The 16,055-nt window shown below is 40.9% G+C and overlaps 1 protein-coding gene across 1 annotated transcript in view; it reads left to right on the forward strand.

Moving 5' to 3' along the window:
* The window catches only part of PCNX1 (pecanex homolog 1), a 141,743-nt gene that overhangs the window by 104,904 nt on the left and 20,784 nt on the right, over positions 1-16,055 (forward strand). The window contains exons 25-27 of the mRNA XM_021711439.1: positions 1,765-1,980; positions 12,414-12,667; positions 14,367-14,597. Coding sequence (XP_021567114.1) covers positions 1,765-1,980; positions 12,414-12,667; positions 14,367-14,597 — 701 coding nt within the window. The remainder of the gene's footprint in view (positions 1-1,764; positions 1,981-12,413; positions 12,668-14,366; positions 14,598-16,055) is intronic.

Genomic DNA, 16,055 nt, shown 5'->3' on the forward strand with positions numbered 1-16,055 from the left:
GAACACATGGGCGAGCACATGGCCATTCCATAGCTTAGCAAGGCAATGGCTCAGGCACTTCTGATTATGGCGAACATCTCAACATTTTTCAAAATGTGGATGTATTTTTTTTGGCACCCTGGTATATTTATGTTCAGTCCCAACTTGTTGGGAATCCTCTGTGAATTCCAAATAGTTATTTTAAAAAATATCCTTTGCTTTTCATTTTATTTCAGCAAAGTATATATGAATTTGAGTATCTACAGTTTATATACCAATTTTTAAATAAAATGTGTGTTAAGAATGTTGGTGGGAATTTTGAAAAGCCATTCAGATTGCTTTTATATAGGTTAAAAAGAAAAACAGTTAAAGTGAAACTGACCAGATGTGCTGAAGAGTGTGCAAACTGAAACATGCTTTATTAATATGTTTGCTTCTACCTTTCCATTGGTGTTTAAGTATGTATTAATTTAATTTGATTCAGTGTATTGTGTACAGAAATGTTATCTGCGGGGGGCAAATAACCACTGAGGATAGGTCTTCAGTGGGTGACACTTGGCTGGTGTTGTCACAACCTAAAGTCTAGTTTTTAGTTTTGTCATTTAGGAAACATCATTTTTGTCGACCCACCCAATAGTAATCTGACACAGAAAAGTGAGTCTCACGGCCCCACCAATAAGAAATTAATATATCAACCAGAATGTTAGTGTATTGATTTACTAAAAGAAATAGCACTTCCAAATAGACTAGAGTATCTGTGTCCATTTGACTTGTAAATTCTCTCAAATACTCTATCCATCTCAAAAACCAAACTGGAAGAATCATATTGATTCTCAGCTATAAAATTGGATCAAGGAGAACTAGTTATTGATATTCATGACTGCCGTCATCATGTTCTGAGAGAGTAAAGAACCATTTCAGCACTAGAATGTGCTTGTTAAAAGCTAGAATTCTCATGTTGATGATGCCATCCTGTAAAACACAAAGGCCGTGTCCTGACAATAGGTACACTTTGTGTTAGATAAACATAGAATTGACACATTTTACTGACATTAGAGTCTGAGGTCTCCCTTTCATTATTTTACTATTTAGTTAGACTGAGTTTAAAATCATTATTAAGCTTTGAATATTTTGCCATTCTTCAGTACTGTCCATGGGGCCCACATTTGCAGGTTATTGCTCTGGATGGTTACTTCTTGAGATGGTCATATAGTTTATTGAGTGATGTTTTATCTTAATGTTTTTCTTGAAGGACAGCCCTAACACCCCTTATATAGATTCTCTGTTTCTATATCTGTATATATATTTTATTTCTGCTTATGTCAGCCATCTCAATATGTAGTTTCTTTTTGACTGACCAACTTCTCTTTGTTTTAGACTGTCGTATTTGTTCACATCTTATATCTACTTCTTTTGCCACATAGTCTTTTCATTCTCTTTTTGAATTCTTTTATCTTTTTTCTCTTGCATGGTTTTGATTATAAGGCATATTTTATTGAATAATTTATGGAAAAGTACTTAGATTGCATCTAATCAGTTTCCCACATTTTATTAATGGGAACCATAGATTCTGAGGAGTCATGTGACTCCAAATTCTGAAACCTTTCCCATTAACCTGTGTTTCATTTCTATATAGAAATTGTAAGAGTATGAATATTATTTTCCTTATCAAATAAATATAAGGACAGCTCTAACTGGAAGTAAGTATTAATACTTTAAAAAATCTCAGTTGTCAGTATAAAGGGAACTTAAGGTGAAATTTAACTTTTTAAAATCCTTTTATAGGATCAGATGACAATAATCTGAATTCCATCTTCTATGAGCATTTGACCAGATCCTTGCAACACAGTCTCTGTGGCGATTTGCTGCTGGGACGGTGGGGGAACTACAGCACAGGGGACTGCTTCATCTTGGCTTCTGACTACCTCAACGCACTGGTGCACCTCATAGAGATCGGCAATGGGCTGGTCACATTCCAGCTACGAGGACTTGAGTTCCGAGGTAAGGCATGCATTCATTTGCATTTTATTTCTACATGTACTCCTGTGGCATCTAACATTGTATGTTTATATCTCTGCCATAAAATTAGATCTTTGGGATTGTGGAATGAGAGTTAGAGTAAGTGGTTAGGTTTTTTTTACCCCAAATTTCATATTCCAAGGAGAATCATTCTTGCAATATGACATTATATGTAAAGGTATTGGCATTAGTGTGTAATTGACTTGTTTCCCAGTTATGTTGAATTTCTGTTGCTCTGTGCTTGGTCTCCTGCTGGTCCCTTTTGTGACCAGTTGCATAAATTTGCTAAGTGGCTGGCAGTGTAGAATGTTGACTTCTTGTGTGAGACTAGTTAACTGAATTATGTTCATGTAGACACCATGCCTTTGTCCTCAACATTTGTTTTTAATTGAGGTGAAATCCACATACTGTAACGTTAACCACTTGAAGGAAGAAATAAGTGGCATTTGGTATGTTCACAGTGGTGTATAGCCAAAGCCTTTTTCTAATTCAAAGCTTTTCATCTCTCCAAAATAGAAGCCCATGCCACTTAAATAGTTACTCCCCACTCTTCCACCAGCCTGCTACAGTTTTGACATACTGACAGACAAAGCTCTTTATACACAAAAAAATCTTGCATTGAAAAATATGCCAACCTGATATTATCAACTCCTGCAAGTTGAATAGCTTGTAAGCTTAAGTAGAGAGTCGTTTCATAGGGAGTTCAAGTCCTGTTATCAAATGTCTTTCTTGTTATTGAATGTCTTTCCAGTGTAGGAAACATTTGGATTTAAGAGATTTTAGAGAGCTTTAGAGAGCTCTAAGCGTGTATTGGAGTGTTTTAGTCTGGAACAGGAAATAAGAAAGCATTTAACTAGAAAGTGAATTGAGCCAAGTCTATACCCCCGTAGGTTTATTTTCACCCTGGTGTTGATTCAGAAGGCTTGCCTCAAATTATAGATTGTCTTTGTTAGTAGAGCAGGTACTTCTCTAGAAGTTACGCTATTCACTAGAAGTAAGACTTCATGCAGCGCTCAAATTAATGCAGTGAGTGTTGATGTTTGTTATTTACTTGTGATCTATTTGTAATCCATTTACTCTCTCCTCTCAAAATAGCCCATTCTTGTCATATGAGTATTTGTTTCTGCTTCTCTGTCAGGAGCCTGGAACCTTAATTTCATCTCGTCTTAGAGTCTTAGCTCATGCTGTTTGAACTTCAATCCAGCCAGACTCATCCAAAAGTCAGCATCCGTCATCACCACACCTGTCACTGCTATAACTTTTAGCTTCTTTTTAGGTTTTGGCACCTGAGGATCTTACCTTTGTTTTTAAACTTTAATTTTTTTAACAAAAGTGCACGGGAGGCTGTATTATCTAGCATTTTTATGTGTGTGACATAGAGGGATCCTTTTTACTGTTTGTTCATTCCATTATATTGATCGGAAGTTCTCCAAATCAGAAAATTTATCTACATTGTCACTCCTCCAATTTTCACCCTCTGTTACTGAGTAAATTCAAATAAATTTTTGGATAAATCTTTTGCTATCATAACTTATTATTTGCTAATCAAAACTCAACTCAAACTTATAAATATGGTATCCCTTATTATCTGAACTCATACTAGCTTTGAATAGCAAGGAATACTTGTAATTCTTCAGCAGACATTAGGATTTCTTTTTTTAAGGGACATTCGTTCATGTCATTCCCATGCTTAAAATGTTTCAGTGACTTCCCACTGCATTTACGATAAAATTCAGATGCTGGTATCTCTCCAATGCTTGATGGTCTGGCCCTGCCAGCCTCCCTGTCCTCACTCTGCAGCTCCCTCCTCCACCATGCTAGCCATGCTGGCCTTCTTGCATTGCGTCACATGTGCTGAATTCTTTTTTTTTTCTCTTTTAGTTGGAGTTTCATTCTGTTGCTCAGGCCAGAGTGCAGTGGCACAGTCATGGCTACCACAGCCTCAGCCTGCTGTGCTCAGGCTATCCTTCTGCCTCAGCCTTCCAAGTAACTGGAACTACAGTCATGTGCCACCATACCTGGGAAATTTTTTTATTTATTGTAGATATAAGGACTTGCCATGTTGCCCAGGCTGGTCTCAAACCCCTGGGCTCAGGCAGTCCTCTTGCCTCTGCCTCCCAAATTGCTGGGATTACAGGCATGAGATTATAGCCTAAAAACTTAGAACCATGCCTGTCTTCTAAATTCTTTACTAAGGGCTCCTTATTGCCTTTTCCTTGATCCAGAAAATACCAGCCATCCTCCCATCTTTCCCCCAAGTCCTCGATCTGGCAAATTCCTTATCTGTAGGTATTTGCCTAAATGTCTTTGTTTTCTCAGGAGTCCTCTCTGCTACCTATCCCACATGATTAGCTGTTACCTTACCTGCTTTTACTTTCTTAGCACTTAGCACGGTAAGGATCTTATGGTCATGCACTGCCTAATGATGTTTCTGCTAACAATGGGCAGCATGTATGACAGTGGTCTGTAAGACTATAATGGAGCTGAAAAGCTCCTGTCACCTGATGACATCACAGTCATCCTCATGTAACAGCACAGAGCATTGTGTGTGTCGTTTGGCAGTGCTGGTATCAACAGACCTGCTGCACTGCCAGTCGTATTCAAGTCTAGTACATATAGTTATGCACATACATAAGACCTGATCATGATAATACATGACTGACTTGTGGCTACTGGTCTGTGTTTTTAATCATTCTTTTTATCATCATTTTAGAGGATACTCCTACTTATAAAAAAAGTTCACTGTGAGCCGGGCACGGTGGCTTAGCCTGTAATCCCGCGCCTTTGGGAGGCTGAGGTGAGTAGATTGCCTGAGCCCGTGGGTTCGAGACCCGCCTGGGCAGTGAGACCTCATCTCTACAATAAATAAAAAAATCAGCTAGGCGTGTTAGCGCATGTCTGTGATTCCGGCTACTTGGAAGACTGAGGCGGAAGGATCGCCGGAGCCCAGCAGGTCAAGGCTGCGGTGGCCAGGAGTAGCCACTGCACTCCAGTCTGGGCGACCGAGGGAGACTCCAACTCAAAAAAAAAAAAAATTCACTGTGAAGCCCTGAGTGTGTCACACCAGCCCTGCCTCACACACCTGATGTTCACTGCACATCCTGGCTGTATCACTTTCTCATGTGCTTGATTTAATCTCATGTCACTTGGTTTTATGGCACTAAGCAAACACAGTGTACAGCTGATATTACCCTAGAAGTGCTGTCGAGTGCTGGGCCTAGAAGTTAGGTTGAAGTGATGGCTCCCAGAGGTCCTTGTCAGTAGGCGGGAACCATCCCCCCATAGCAGGATCTCAGCTGATGAGAGTAGAATGGTGGGAGCTGTTGGAGGATCTGCTTTGTTGAAGGCAATCAGATGAACAGAACTTAAGAAGAGCCTGATTTCACGTGGAGAAATTTCTGATGACCTGGATGGAAAACCGGATACAGAAGCTCATCTTTCTCAGCACCATGATGACCACACCAAAGCAAAAAGTATGTTTGTAATGTGGTAAGGAGAGCCAGCCCCCCTGACTACAATACAGAATTTACTGCTGACTCTGGGTGGTATAAACAATCCAATGGTGGTTGTTCATGTCACAGCATGAAAATGACTGGTGAGTGCAAGTGCCAACATGACGGTAGCGGAAGAAGTTTTGAAAACTCCAGATAAACTGACTGTGGAGGAAAATTACTTGCCAGAGCAAATCTTCAATGTGGATGAACCTCTCTGTACTGGAAATGGCTACCTGAAAGAGGTGTCATCTATCAAGAGACCAAGGGAGTGCCCGGTGTCAGGGCTCTTAAGGACTAGAGCATAGTCTTGCTTGGGGCAGTGGTGCAAGCTACACATGGAAACCTTTTGTGATCTGGCATTCAAGCACTTCAATACACATATATTGCTGGTGTACTGTAGGAGCAGTAAGAAGTCATGACACCCCAGCTCTTCCTCCTGTATGCCCTCTGAGTTGCTGTGCCAGCAACATGGAAGAACACTATGTGGAGAAACAGACCTTTCAGGAGTTTTCTCATTGTCAACGATGCTCCTGCATACCCTCCTTCATGCGTGATCGTCATCCCAGCATCACAGTGGTGTGTCCACCTCCAAACACCACCCCTATGAGCCAACCAGTGAATCAAAGAGTTAGAGTAACCTTCACAGCCTACTGCCTGAGGAGGACTTTGCCCAGGCTATTGCTACAACGGAGGAAGACCCTGATGTAACTCGGGAAGGAGTTCAATATCTGTGACTGCATGAAGAACCTTGCTTGGGCTTGGGGTGATGTCACCAAGGAGTGTTTGAAGGGCATCTGGAAGAGGATACTTGAGAAGTCTATTCATGACTTCAGAGGATTTGCCCAGAATGAGGAGGCTGCAAAAATCAACACAGCCATGGTTGCGATTGCAAACAGCTCTAACCTAGGTGTGGGTGGGACGACACGAAGGAGCCCTTGGAGATGGCTTCTGAGGAACCAATGATGAGGAGCTGTTGGTACTGGAGCAGGAATGCATCAATGAGGAAGGGGTGAGAGAAAAGAAAGCTGAAGGAGAAGAGAAAGAACAGGGAAGTACCAGTCAAGGGCTTAGCAGACCCCAACAGGCTCTGTACAGAGTTTGAAAATGCAGACCCAACACCAGAAGGTTTTCATTAGTACAAAGGAATGTTCATAGTGCATTATCTGCTTCCAGGCAAATCTAGGATGAGAGCAACTGCTGTGGAAGTATTTCTGCAGGATAACATCTCCTAAGAAGAGCCTCAAACAGGTCCTCCAGGGATATTCTAGAAGAAGAAAGCACTGATAGCACAGGAGATGACAGCACCATGGGTGTTACTGTCCCTGAAGACCCTCCATATGTGGAGGTGGAACAATGATATTGATGATCCTGACCCTGTAGGCCGAGGCTAATGTGTGTGCTTGTGTCTTAGTTTTTAACAAAAAGGTTAAAATGTTAAAAAATTTAAGCATTTTAAAAGTTAAAAATAGGCTTTTAGAGTAAGGGTATAAAGAAAAAATATTTTTATGTAGCTAGACTTTGTGTTTTAAGCTAAGTATTGTTACAAAAGAGTCAAAAGCACCTAAAGTACAGTTTTTATAGTATCCACAGTAGTGCGTAGTGCACAGTGATGTCCTAGGCCTTTACATTCACTCACCATCACTGACATACCCAGAGACACTTCCAGGTCTATGGTCTCCATTCATGGTAATGCTCTACGTAGAATTACCGTTTTCTATCCCTTATGTCATGTGCTTACTGTGCTTTTTCTGTGTTTAGATGTGGTTAGATGCACAAATACATGGTATTTCAGTTGCCTGCAATATTCAGTATAGGCACATGCTGTGTAGGTGTGCAACCCAAAAGCAATAGGCTATATACCACACAGCCTAGGTGTGTGGTAGTCTCTATCATTCAGGTTGTGTATATACACTCTGATGTTCATACAGTGACAAAATCACATAACTTATGACTCAGACATATTCCCATCATTATGCAACACATGACTGTGTTTATTATTTAAAATTTGGGTTTCCCCCAGCCCAGGGTTGACAAACTTTTTGTTAGGAGCCAGCTAGTGAATATTTTAGGATTTGGGAACCATGCACATTCTCTGTTGTATGTTCTCTTTTGTTGTTGGTTTTCCTTTTAAAAACATAAAAGTCCTTCTTAGCTTGGACTTGTCTTGGGGCCAACGTTTGTCAACCTTTGCTCTAGAATACAGGCACATTCCTAAAGGCAAAACTCTGCATGTCCACCCATCACAATGTGTCCAGTATCCAGCACACACGCAGTCAGTGTATAGTGTGTGTTTCACTAAATAGCATAGGTGTGTGGCCTTTTTCTCCTTTCTTTTCATTCCTGAGCCCTCATGAGGTGTGATTCTGTTCTTTTGCGAATGCTGGTGAGATCCTCGGTAATTTTCTCTCCTTTAGAGTGTGATTCCCTGTCCTACCTCCTCCTTGTCCCTAAAGTATTAGTCACAGGTGTCTTTATTTTTACCAAGCACATATTTGGGCCCACTGAGCATTTTTTATCTGTTCTCTGGGACATACTCCACTAAGCCATTTTTTTAAACTTTGTCTATCATGGTAGTTGTTTTATTTTAAGCAAAATTTTAAAAAATTTCTTAATCAGTTTCCTGTAGGTCTTATAATCTCAAGATTCTTTTCATGTATATTTTATGTGAAAATTTTGAGTTGTTAGCCTTTTTTGGACTATATCAGAATCTTCTGATTCCAGTTTCTACTGTGTTAGCTTTTTAATTGTGTTACTTCTGTTAAATACAGTTTTTCAAGTGAAACTTTACTCATCAAAAATAGGTTTTGCTAAGTAGATTCCTTTCAATTTTTACTCAGATTACTTTAAACACATCTAGTTTTAGTGAGTGTTTATTTTATTTTTTACTAGCAATATTCACTATGAGGTGACTAAACTACCTAGCTAATCCAGGAAACGGCTAGTATAGTTCATCACAGATGACCAGGTGCTTGTCAATGAGCAGTAATACCAGGGGTGCCAAAAAAGTATATACACATTTTGAGCATTTTGAGAGATGTCAAGAGATGTTTGCCATAATCAGAAGTGACTGGTCGCTGATGGTAACCACTTTGAGCACCTCTTATAATTGCAGAAGTCAAATGTGACATATTTATCTTTTGTTATCAGTATATATTGATATTACAATTTTAATACAGTTTTTTCCTTTTTTAAAATGCATTTTTTTTTCCTTTTTTTTTTTTGGCACCTTCTGTATTTTGAAAGGAATCTTGTTTTCCGAGAAATAAGTCTCAGTAGTGTGCTTAAAATAGTCTGTAAACCATGTTGTCAACAAACATGCTGTCATCTAGGCTTTGTTGTTCCATTTCTGGAGTATAGACTGGGTAGATTTAGCATAATTCTTAAAAGCTCTAGGATTTCTGGAATGGTTAATAAGCAGCGACTTCAACTTAAGGTCACCAAGTGCATTAGCCCCTAGCAAGAGAGTCAACTTGCTCTTTTGAAGCTTGAAGCCAAGCATTGACTTTTTTTCTCTAGCTATGAATGTCCCAGATGGCATTTTCATCTACTATAAGGTTGCGGTCACCTATGTTGAAAATTTGTCACTTGGTATAGTCACCTTCATCAGTGGGCTCAGCTAGATCTTCTGGAGAACTTGCCGCAGCTTCTCCATCAGCACTTTCTGCATCACCGTGTACTTTTATGTCACAGAAACAACTTATTTTCCTTAAACCTCATAAACCAACCTCTCTTAGCTTCCAGCTTTCCTTCTGCAACTTTCTTTTTTTTTTTTTTAGAGTTGGAGTCTTACTCTGTCGCCCAGACTGGAGTGCAGTGGCACGCTCCTGGCCACTGCAGCCTCAACCTGGGCTCCGGCGGTCCTTCCGCCTCAGTCTTCCAAGTAGCTGGAACTACAGGCACGCGCTACCATGCCTGGCTAACTTTTTGATTTACTGTAGAGATGAGGTCTCGCCAAGTTGCCCAGGTGGGTCTCAAACCTGCGGGCTCAGGCAGTCCACTCACTTCAGCCTCCCAAAGCGTGGGATTACAGGCTGAGCCACCGAGCCTGGCCCTTCTACAACTTTCTTACCTCTGTCATCCTTCGTAGAATTGAAGAGCTAGTGCTTCGCTCTGAGTTAGGGCTTTGGCTTAAGGGAATGTTGTAGCTGGTTTCATCTTCTGTCTAGACCACTCAAACTTTCTCCCTGTAAGCAATAAGGCTGTTGTTCTTTATCATTTGTATGTTCACTGGAGTAGCACTTTTAATTTCCTTTAATAACTTCACTGGAGTAGCACTTTTAATTTCCTTTAATAACTTCTCCTAGCCAGGCTCGGTGGCTCAGTCTGTAATCCCAGTGCTTTGGGAGGCTGAGGTGAATAGATTGCCTGAGCCCGTGGGTTCGAGACCCGCCTGGGCAACTTGGCGAGACCTCATATCTACAATAAATCAGAAAATCAGCCAGGTGTGGTAGCGCGTGCCTGTAGTTCCAGCTACTTGGAAGGCTGAGGTGGAAGGATCGCCAGAGCCCAGCACATCGAGGCTGCTGTGGCCGGGAGCGGCCACTGCACTCCAGTCTGGGCGACGGAGTGAGACTCCAACTCAAAAAAATAAAATAAAATAAAATAAAATAAATAACTTCTCCTTTGCATTCGCATCTTGTCTAATTGTTTGGTGCAGGAGGCCTAGCTTTCAGCATGTCCCAGATTTCGGCATTCCTTCCTCACTAAACTTGATTGTTTCTAGCTTTTGACTTAAAGGGAGAGATGTGCAACTCTTCCTTTCATTTGACACATAGAGGACATTGTAGTGTTACTAATTGGCCTAATTTCAAAATTGTTGTGTCTCAGGGAACAGAGAGGCCTGAGGAGAGGGAGAGAAATGGAGAACGGACAGTCAGTGAAGCAGGCAGAACACAAGCTATGTTTGTCTATTTAAGTTCGCAGCCTTATATGGGCAGGGCTTGTGGCGCCCCAAAACAATTACAATAATAATTTCAAAGATCACTTATCACAGGATTGCCATTACAGATATCAGAATATTGAACAAGTTTGAAAAAAATACTGTGAATTACCAAATGTGTCCCGAAGACAGGAGGTGAGCACGTGCTGTTGGAACAGTGGTGCCAGTGGGCTTACTTGACACAGGGGTGTTGCAAACCTTCACAACCTGCCATGTTGTGTGGGGTCACAGTGCATGTGAGGGGTAGTAAAGCAGAGTGTGCCTGTCCACCTCTAGGGAATGTCATGTGTAGTGCCAGCCACAGCGAGTATTCCTGTCAATGTCTGCTCCGACAAGGGTTTTTTCTTGTCAACTGTGTAACATTGTTATGGAAGTGTTGGTGAAAGTAATTAAACAAGAAATGGAGGGTTCTCGAGTGCTAAACAGGGCAGCTCCTTAGCTTGGCTGAAACACCCTCTTATGCCTTATCTTTCATTGTCCCACCATCACTCGGGGCTCAGTTTCATAGTGTCAGTGTTGCTCAAAGCAGTATTTTTCATGTGTGGATGGTGTATGTGTCTTTTAAGGGGAAAAACCTATTCTGCAACCTAAAGTTGTTTTTTCACAATGTAACTTAAATATGTGAATAATTACATATCACTTAATTGATCATTTTGTAGTCTTTACATAATATAGGGAATTTAAATTGAAGCAAGTCCACAAAACTAAAACTATAATGTATGTCGAGAAGGAAGAGACAAGCCGCTGGTGGTTGAAAGTTTATTAAAGAAAAGAAAAGAAGGGGAGGGAGTGGCTGTCTCTATAGAGAGAAACCAACAGCCTTTGTTCTCTTGCAGGTCACTTATAAAACCCCAGTCTTGGTTTATCAGCAGTCTCCTGGCCTTGAAATGCAGGTGTCAGTGCTGCTGAAGGTCGTTCTCACAGTCTTGGAGTGTAGATGTCCACACTAAACCAGTCCATTTGTCTCTGAAATGCAACATTAGGAAAGCAAACACTGACATACAGTACCAGTCTTATCAGTCACATAGCTTTGGGATGCGGGTCTAGGGAAAGCAGATATTGGCAGTAAGGTAATTAGTAACAGGACAGTGTTAGAGCACTGTGTTAGCTTTTTGGCCATTGCAACTCTGTGCTCCGTTTGAGAGGTTTGTATGATGAGTTGTTTTAACTACAACCTCCTCTCCCATCGCCCTATAAACCCTATCCAAAACGACATTAATGTAATATGCTGGCAACTAGATTGCTGTGGGTCTAATTCTGTATTTAATCTGTTTTTGTCTTTTTACTTCAATAGCAGTAATACAGTAAATGTCTTTTTGATATGTATGTTGTATAAAAGAATGTAACTTCAGATATTTGTTTGCTAGTGCAGAGTAATCAGACCTTATATGTAATTGAAACTTTATCAGCAGGTAAGTCTCAAATGTCAATAATGTAGTCTTATGCAATTAATTACACAACAGAAAAAAAATTATGTATTTGCTGTTAAACTAGAATGAACTGTAGGAAGTTGTATAACCAGATAGAAAGTGTATGTACTGTTTCAGTTTGGACGTATTACTGGCAGGTGGGACTCAGATTCTCTTGCATCCTGTGCGCCTGGTATGATTCCATGTTCATTCCTCTGTCTTTGGTATTTTCTTTTAACTAACTCAAACTTTCAGGAGGTGTACCTTTACTCTTTGATCCTTTATTTGATATGAATGCAATTGTAATCCCATTTGAAACATTTAGAATAGATAAGTCAGAATTAAAGCAGTTACTTTATTGCACAGACTCCCAGGGCCTCAGTGTGCTAGTGATGAGGCAGAGGTGGCCCAACAGCAAGAGCTTCCTACAGTTTGTCAATGAATATCCTAAGGATACTTTCAATTGTTATGAAATGTGTCTCTTTTCTAAATCTTGGGTCCTTGAGGCATTTGTTTTTCCCACTCTCTATTTTTCTCTGTGTTTGTGATGGTCACTCTCTCTCTCTTTTTAAGGTACCTACTGTCAACAGCGGGAAGTAGAAGCCATTACGGAGGGGGTAGAGGAGGACGAGGGTTTCTGCTGCTGCGAACCTGGCCACATTCCTCATGTGCTTTCCTTCAATGCGGCCTTCAGCCAACGCTGGCTGGCTTGGGAGGTGATCGTCACCAAGTATATTCTGGAGGGTTACAGCATCACAGACAACAGTGCGGCATCTATGCTGCAAGTCTTTGACCTACGAAAAGTGCTCACCACTTACTATGTCAAGGTATGCTGTGTGCCTGCTTCAATCCTCAGATGACCAGAGGCTCTTCTTGGAAAAGACATGTATAGATTTACTTATGCCTTGCTTCTAAGTAGTGATTTAAATTCTCTAGGATCCAGAGAAGTCAGTAAGAATACACCACCAAAGGTGCTCTTTTTCCTGCTTTAGTGGAGTTCGTTCCATCTGTTCCTTAGTAATAGCTAACACTTGTAGCTAGTGTGGTAGGTACTACACTGAGAAATGAGTATACATACATGTATGTCCACACAAGAGTAAAAGTGTGTCACTTCCCTGTTTCACAAATTAACAGCTTAAGGATCAGAAGTTGCTCTACCTAAGATCCCCTAACCAGCATGTGGAGTTAGGCATTTAAAACCTGCCTGTCTCCTGAGCCCTTGCTGTTAGCTACTGACTGCTTTCAGCAAACTGAGTAAAACCACTGCAATGTCCAAGAAGCTCCCCAAGACTACCCTCACTTCTGACACTAGCTGCAATTTTTAGAAAGACCCATAGGTCGGGGCAGAGTCGTTGTACTCACATTATCCTCATGGTATTACAGATAGTATTACATGGGTACAGATTAACATCAGCAGAGGAAGAGGGGTGAGGGCATTGTCCAGAGATAACACGTTGAGGGGTTTGTCCAGAGACACCACACCGAGGGGCTTCTGGCTGTCCTCTCCCAGCAGAGTTGTGTGGATGCCCATTTTTCCTTGCAGAGTCATGGCATTCTTCACATGGTGTTGCTGGCTGAGGTTCTCACCTGAGCCTTTATTGGGTGCAGTTGTGTGGACGTGGCTGACCACCCACATGGCCAACGGAAGTCTCCAGGGCTTCCAAAGGTCATGTTGCTACTGTGTGGCTCTAGGCCTTTCCAATAGAGACTCTCTTAATAGAGGCTGGGCTTTCCAGGCTTTCCAGGTGACACCTGGGACCTGTGGGCAAAGGCCAAGCCTCTCATTGGGCAAGGCTAACCCTTTACTGCAAGATGTTCTATTTTTGCTACAGAGTTTACAGAAAGACAGCATAGGTGTGATTTGGGAACTTCCAGGTGAAAGTAGCATTTTCAAGAGGGAAATGTGTGCTGAACTTTAACAACCTACATCTGAAGTTCCCATATCTTGTGTTGGTACTTCTGCCTGCCACCTTGTTTGTACTTAAGGGGCTGGAGCTTCCATTTAATGTTTGGTTGACCTACCCTCAGGAAGCTAGAGATTGACTTTATAACTTTTTTTTATTTGTGTATATGTGTGTGGGGGTATTTTCTGTTGCTGTTTCTAAGTATATATATTTCTGTTGCTTTATCGTTAGCTATATTTCTATAACTTGACCTAGGATCACCAGATGGTTTTAATAATGTTCTATGAGAAATTATTCAAAATAAATAGACAACAGTAACATTTTTTCACCTCTTTTAAAATATCCTAAGTTCAAAAGTTCTAAAATCAATAGAATTATTTTGAAGTTGCCTTACTGAATTTATGGTTGTGATTTTAAATTATTAAATGTGTTTGACCCAGGAAGACCCAAGGTATGTTTTTATAGCATTCTTGAAATAAATGTAGAATGTTAAGCTAGAGAATGAAGTATTTTTGAGTCATGCTATCATTAGAAATAGTTGGGATTTATTTCACTGAGGAATTGGAGTTAATTCAAAATGTGATCTAACCCGAATTCTTTTTTTCCCTTTGGTTCATATTAGGGTATCATCTATTATGTTACAACCTCCTCTAAGCTGGAGGAATGGCTAGCCAATGAGACGATGCAGGAAGGACTGCGTCTGTGTGCAGATCGGAATTACGTTGATGTGGACCCCACGTTTAATCCCAACATTGATGAAGACTATGACCACCGGCTTGCAGGCGTATCCAGGGAGAGTTTCTGTGTGATTTACCTCAACTGGATAGAATATTGCTCTTCCCGAAGGGCAAAGGTAGAGTTCGTTTCTTTCGTTTACAATTCTTTGAATCTAGATTTTTCCAAAGATAGGAAAATATCCCTGTTAGTTATTCTGAAGTCGGTTTTCCCAGACTTTCCTCCTTGATGTAGGTGAGAAACCATCTGGCTCAGTGTGGTTGGGCCAGACCAACTCTGTCAAAGCAGGTTACAAAGGCCTTCTCTCTCTTTCTTTCATTTGCAGTGTCTTCATCCTGCAGTCCAGGCGATGCACTGTCCGCCCTCTGCATGCACATGCATTGTCACATGTCCCGGTGACATACGTTACTTTCCACAATCTCATCCTTAAGAAGTTCTACCTCTGTCCACCAGACTTAAGGATAATTAAATATCTTTGTCCCAAATACAAAGTCTAGACAGGTGCTAGCTGATAGAACTTTCTGTGATACTGGAAATGCCCTGTGCTATCTGGTGTCACACATGCCTATTATATGCTTGAAATATGGCCAATACAACTTAAGAACAGAATTGTAAAATTTTTAATTTTAATTGATTTAAATTTAATAGTCCATATAGGTAGTACTGGCTATCACTGTAGCCAATATTGGACAGCATACATCTGGACCATTGATTTTCAGATGTTAATGTGGATAAAAATGACAGGTACTTATAAAAATAAAATGCAGATTCCTGTGAAATTCTAATTCAGTATGTCTAAGACTGGGAACATAAAAATCTGTATCACCCCGGGTGATTTTAATTCAGGTGGTTCTCAATCCATACATTGGTATAATGTTTCTTAACCTAAAGTTAGCTGAGTTACAGACTTCAGCCACTACTGCTTCCTTCTAGAACTCATGACTTGTGAAAGTATTATGTCCCTAGTCAGACCCTGTGTTTCTCAACTGCTGTATTAAAACCTGTGAATACAAAGCTAATTCCTATCACCACAAATGCTTTCTAAGCAAAAGCCTTGTGTATTTGAACCACCAGCATCATGTGCAAAGGTTTGCTGACAACTGGTACTTTTGTCATGGTCTAGAGTGGACATACCAACTACCTTCAGATTTAGCACCTGGCTTAGTCCTTGCTTTGCAGCTACTTAGCAAAATACCCCATCATGTTAGCCTCTTTTCTCTTTACTTTACCAGTAAAAATGGGAGCATCCTGTCTGCGTGGTGGCCTTTGAACTTTTATATGAGATGTTCAACTGATACTGAGCAGAGTAGCATATTTTTAATAGATATCCTCAAGGAACCTCATAAGAGACTCAGAATCAAGACCAGCAGACAACAGCTGGAAATGGAGGGCCTCAAAGCTAAATTTCTCCCAGCTGGGCGCTGTGGCTCATGCCTGTAATCCCAGCATTTTGGGAGGCAGAAGCAAGAGAATTGCTTGAGCTCACGGGTTTGAGACCAGCCTGGGCAACTTGGCAAGAGCTTGTCCCTACGGTAAATCAAAACAATTAGTTGGGTGTGATGGTGCGTGCCTGTGC

The sequence above is a fragment of the Carlito syrichta genome, unplaced genomic scaffold (genome assembly GCF_000164805.1).
Source record: "Carlito syrichta isolate Samal-C Ts95f unplaced genomic scaffold, Tarsius_syrichta-2.0.1 Scaffold302298, whole genome shotgun sequence".
Taxonomy (NCBI): Eukaryota; Metazoa; Chordata; class Mammalia; order Primates; family Tarsiidae; genus Carlito; species Carlito syrichta.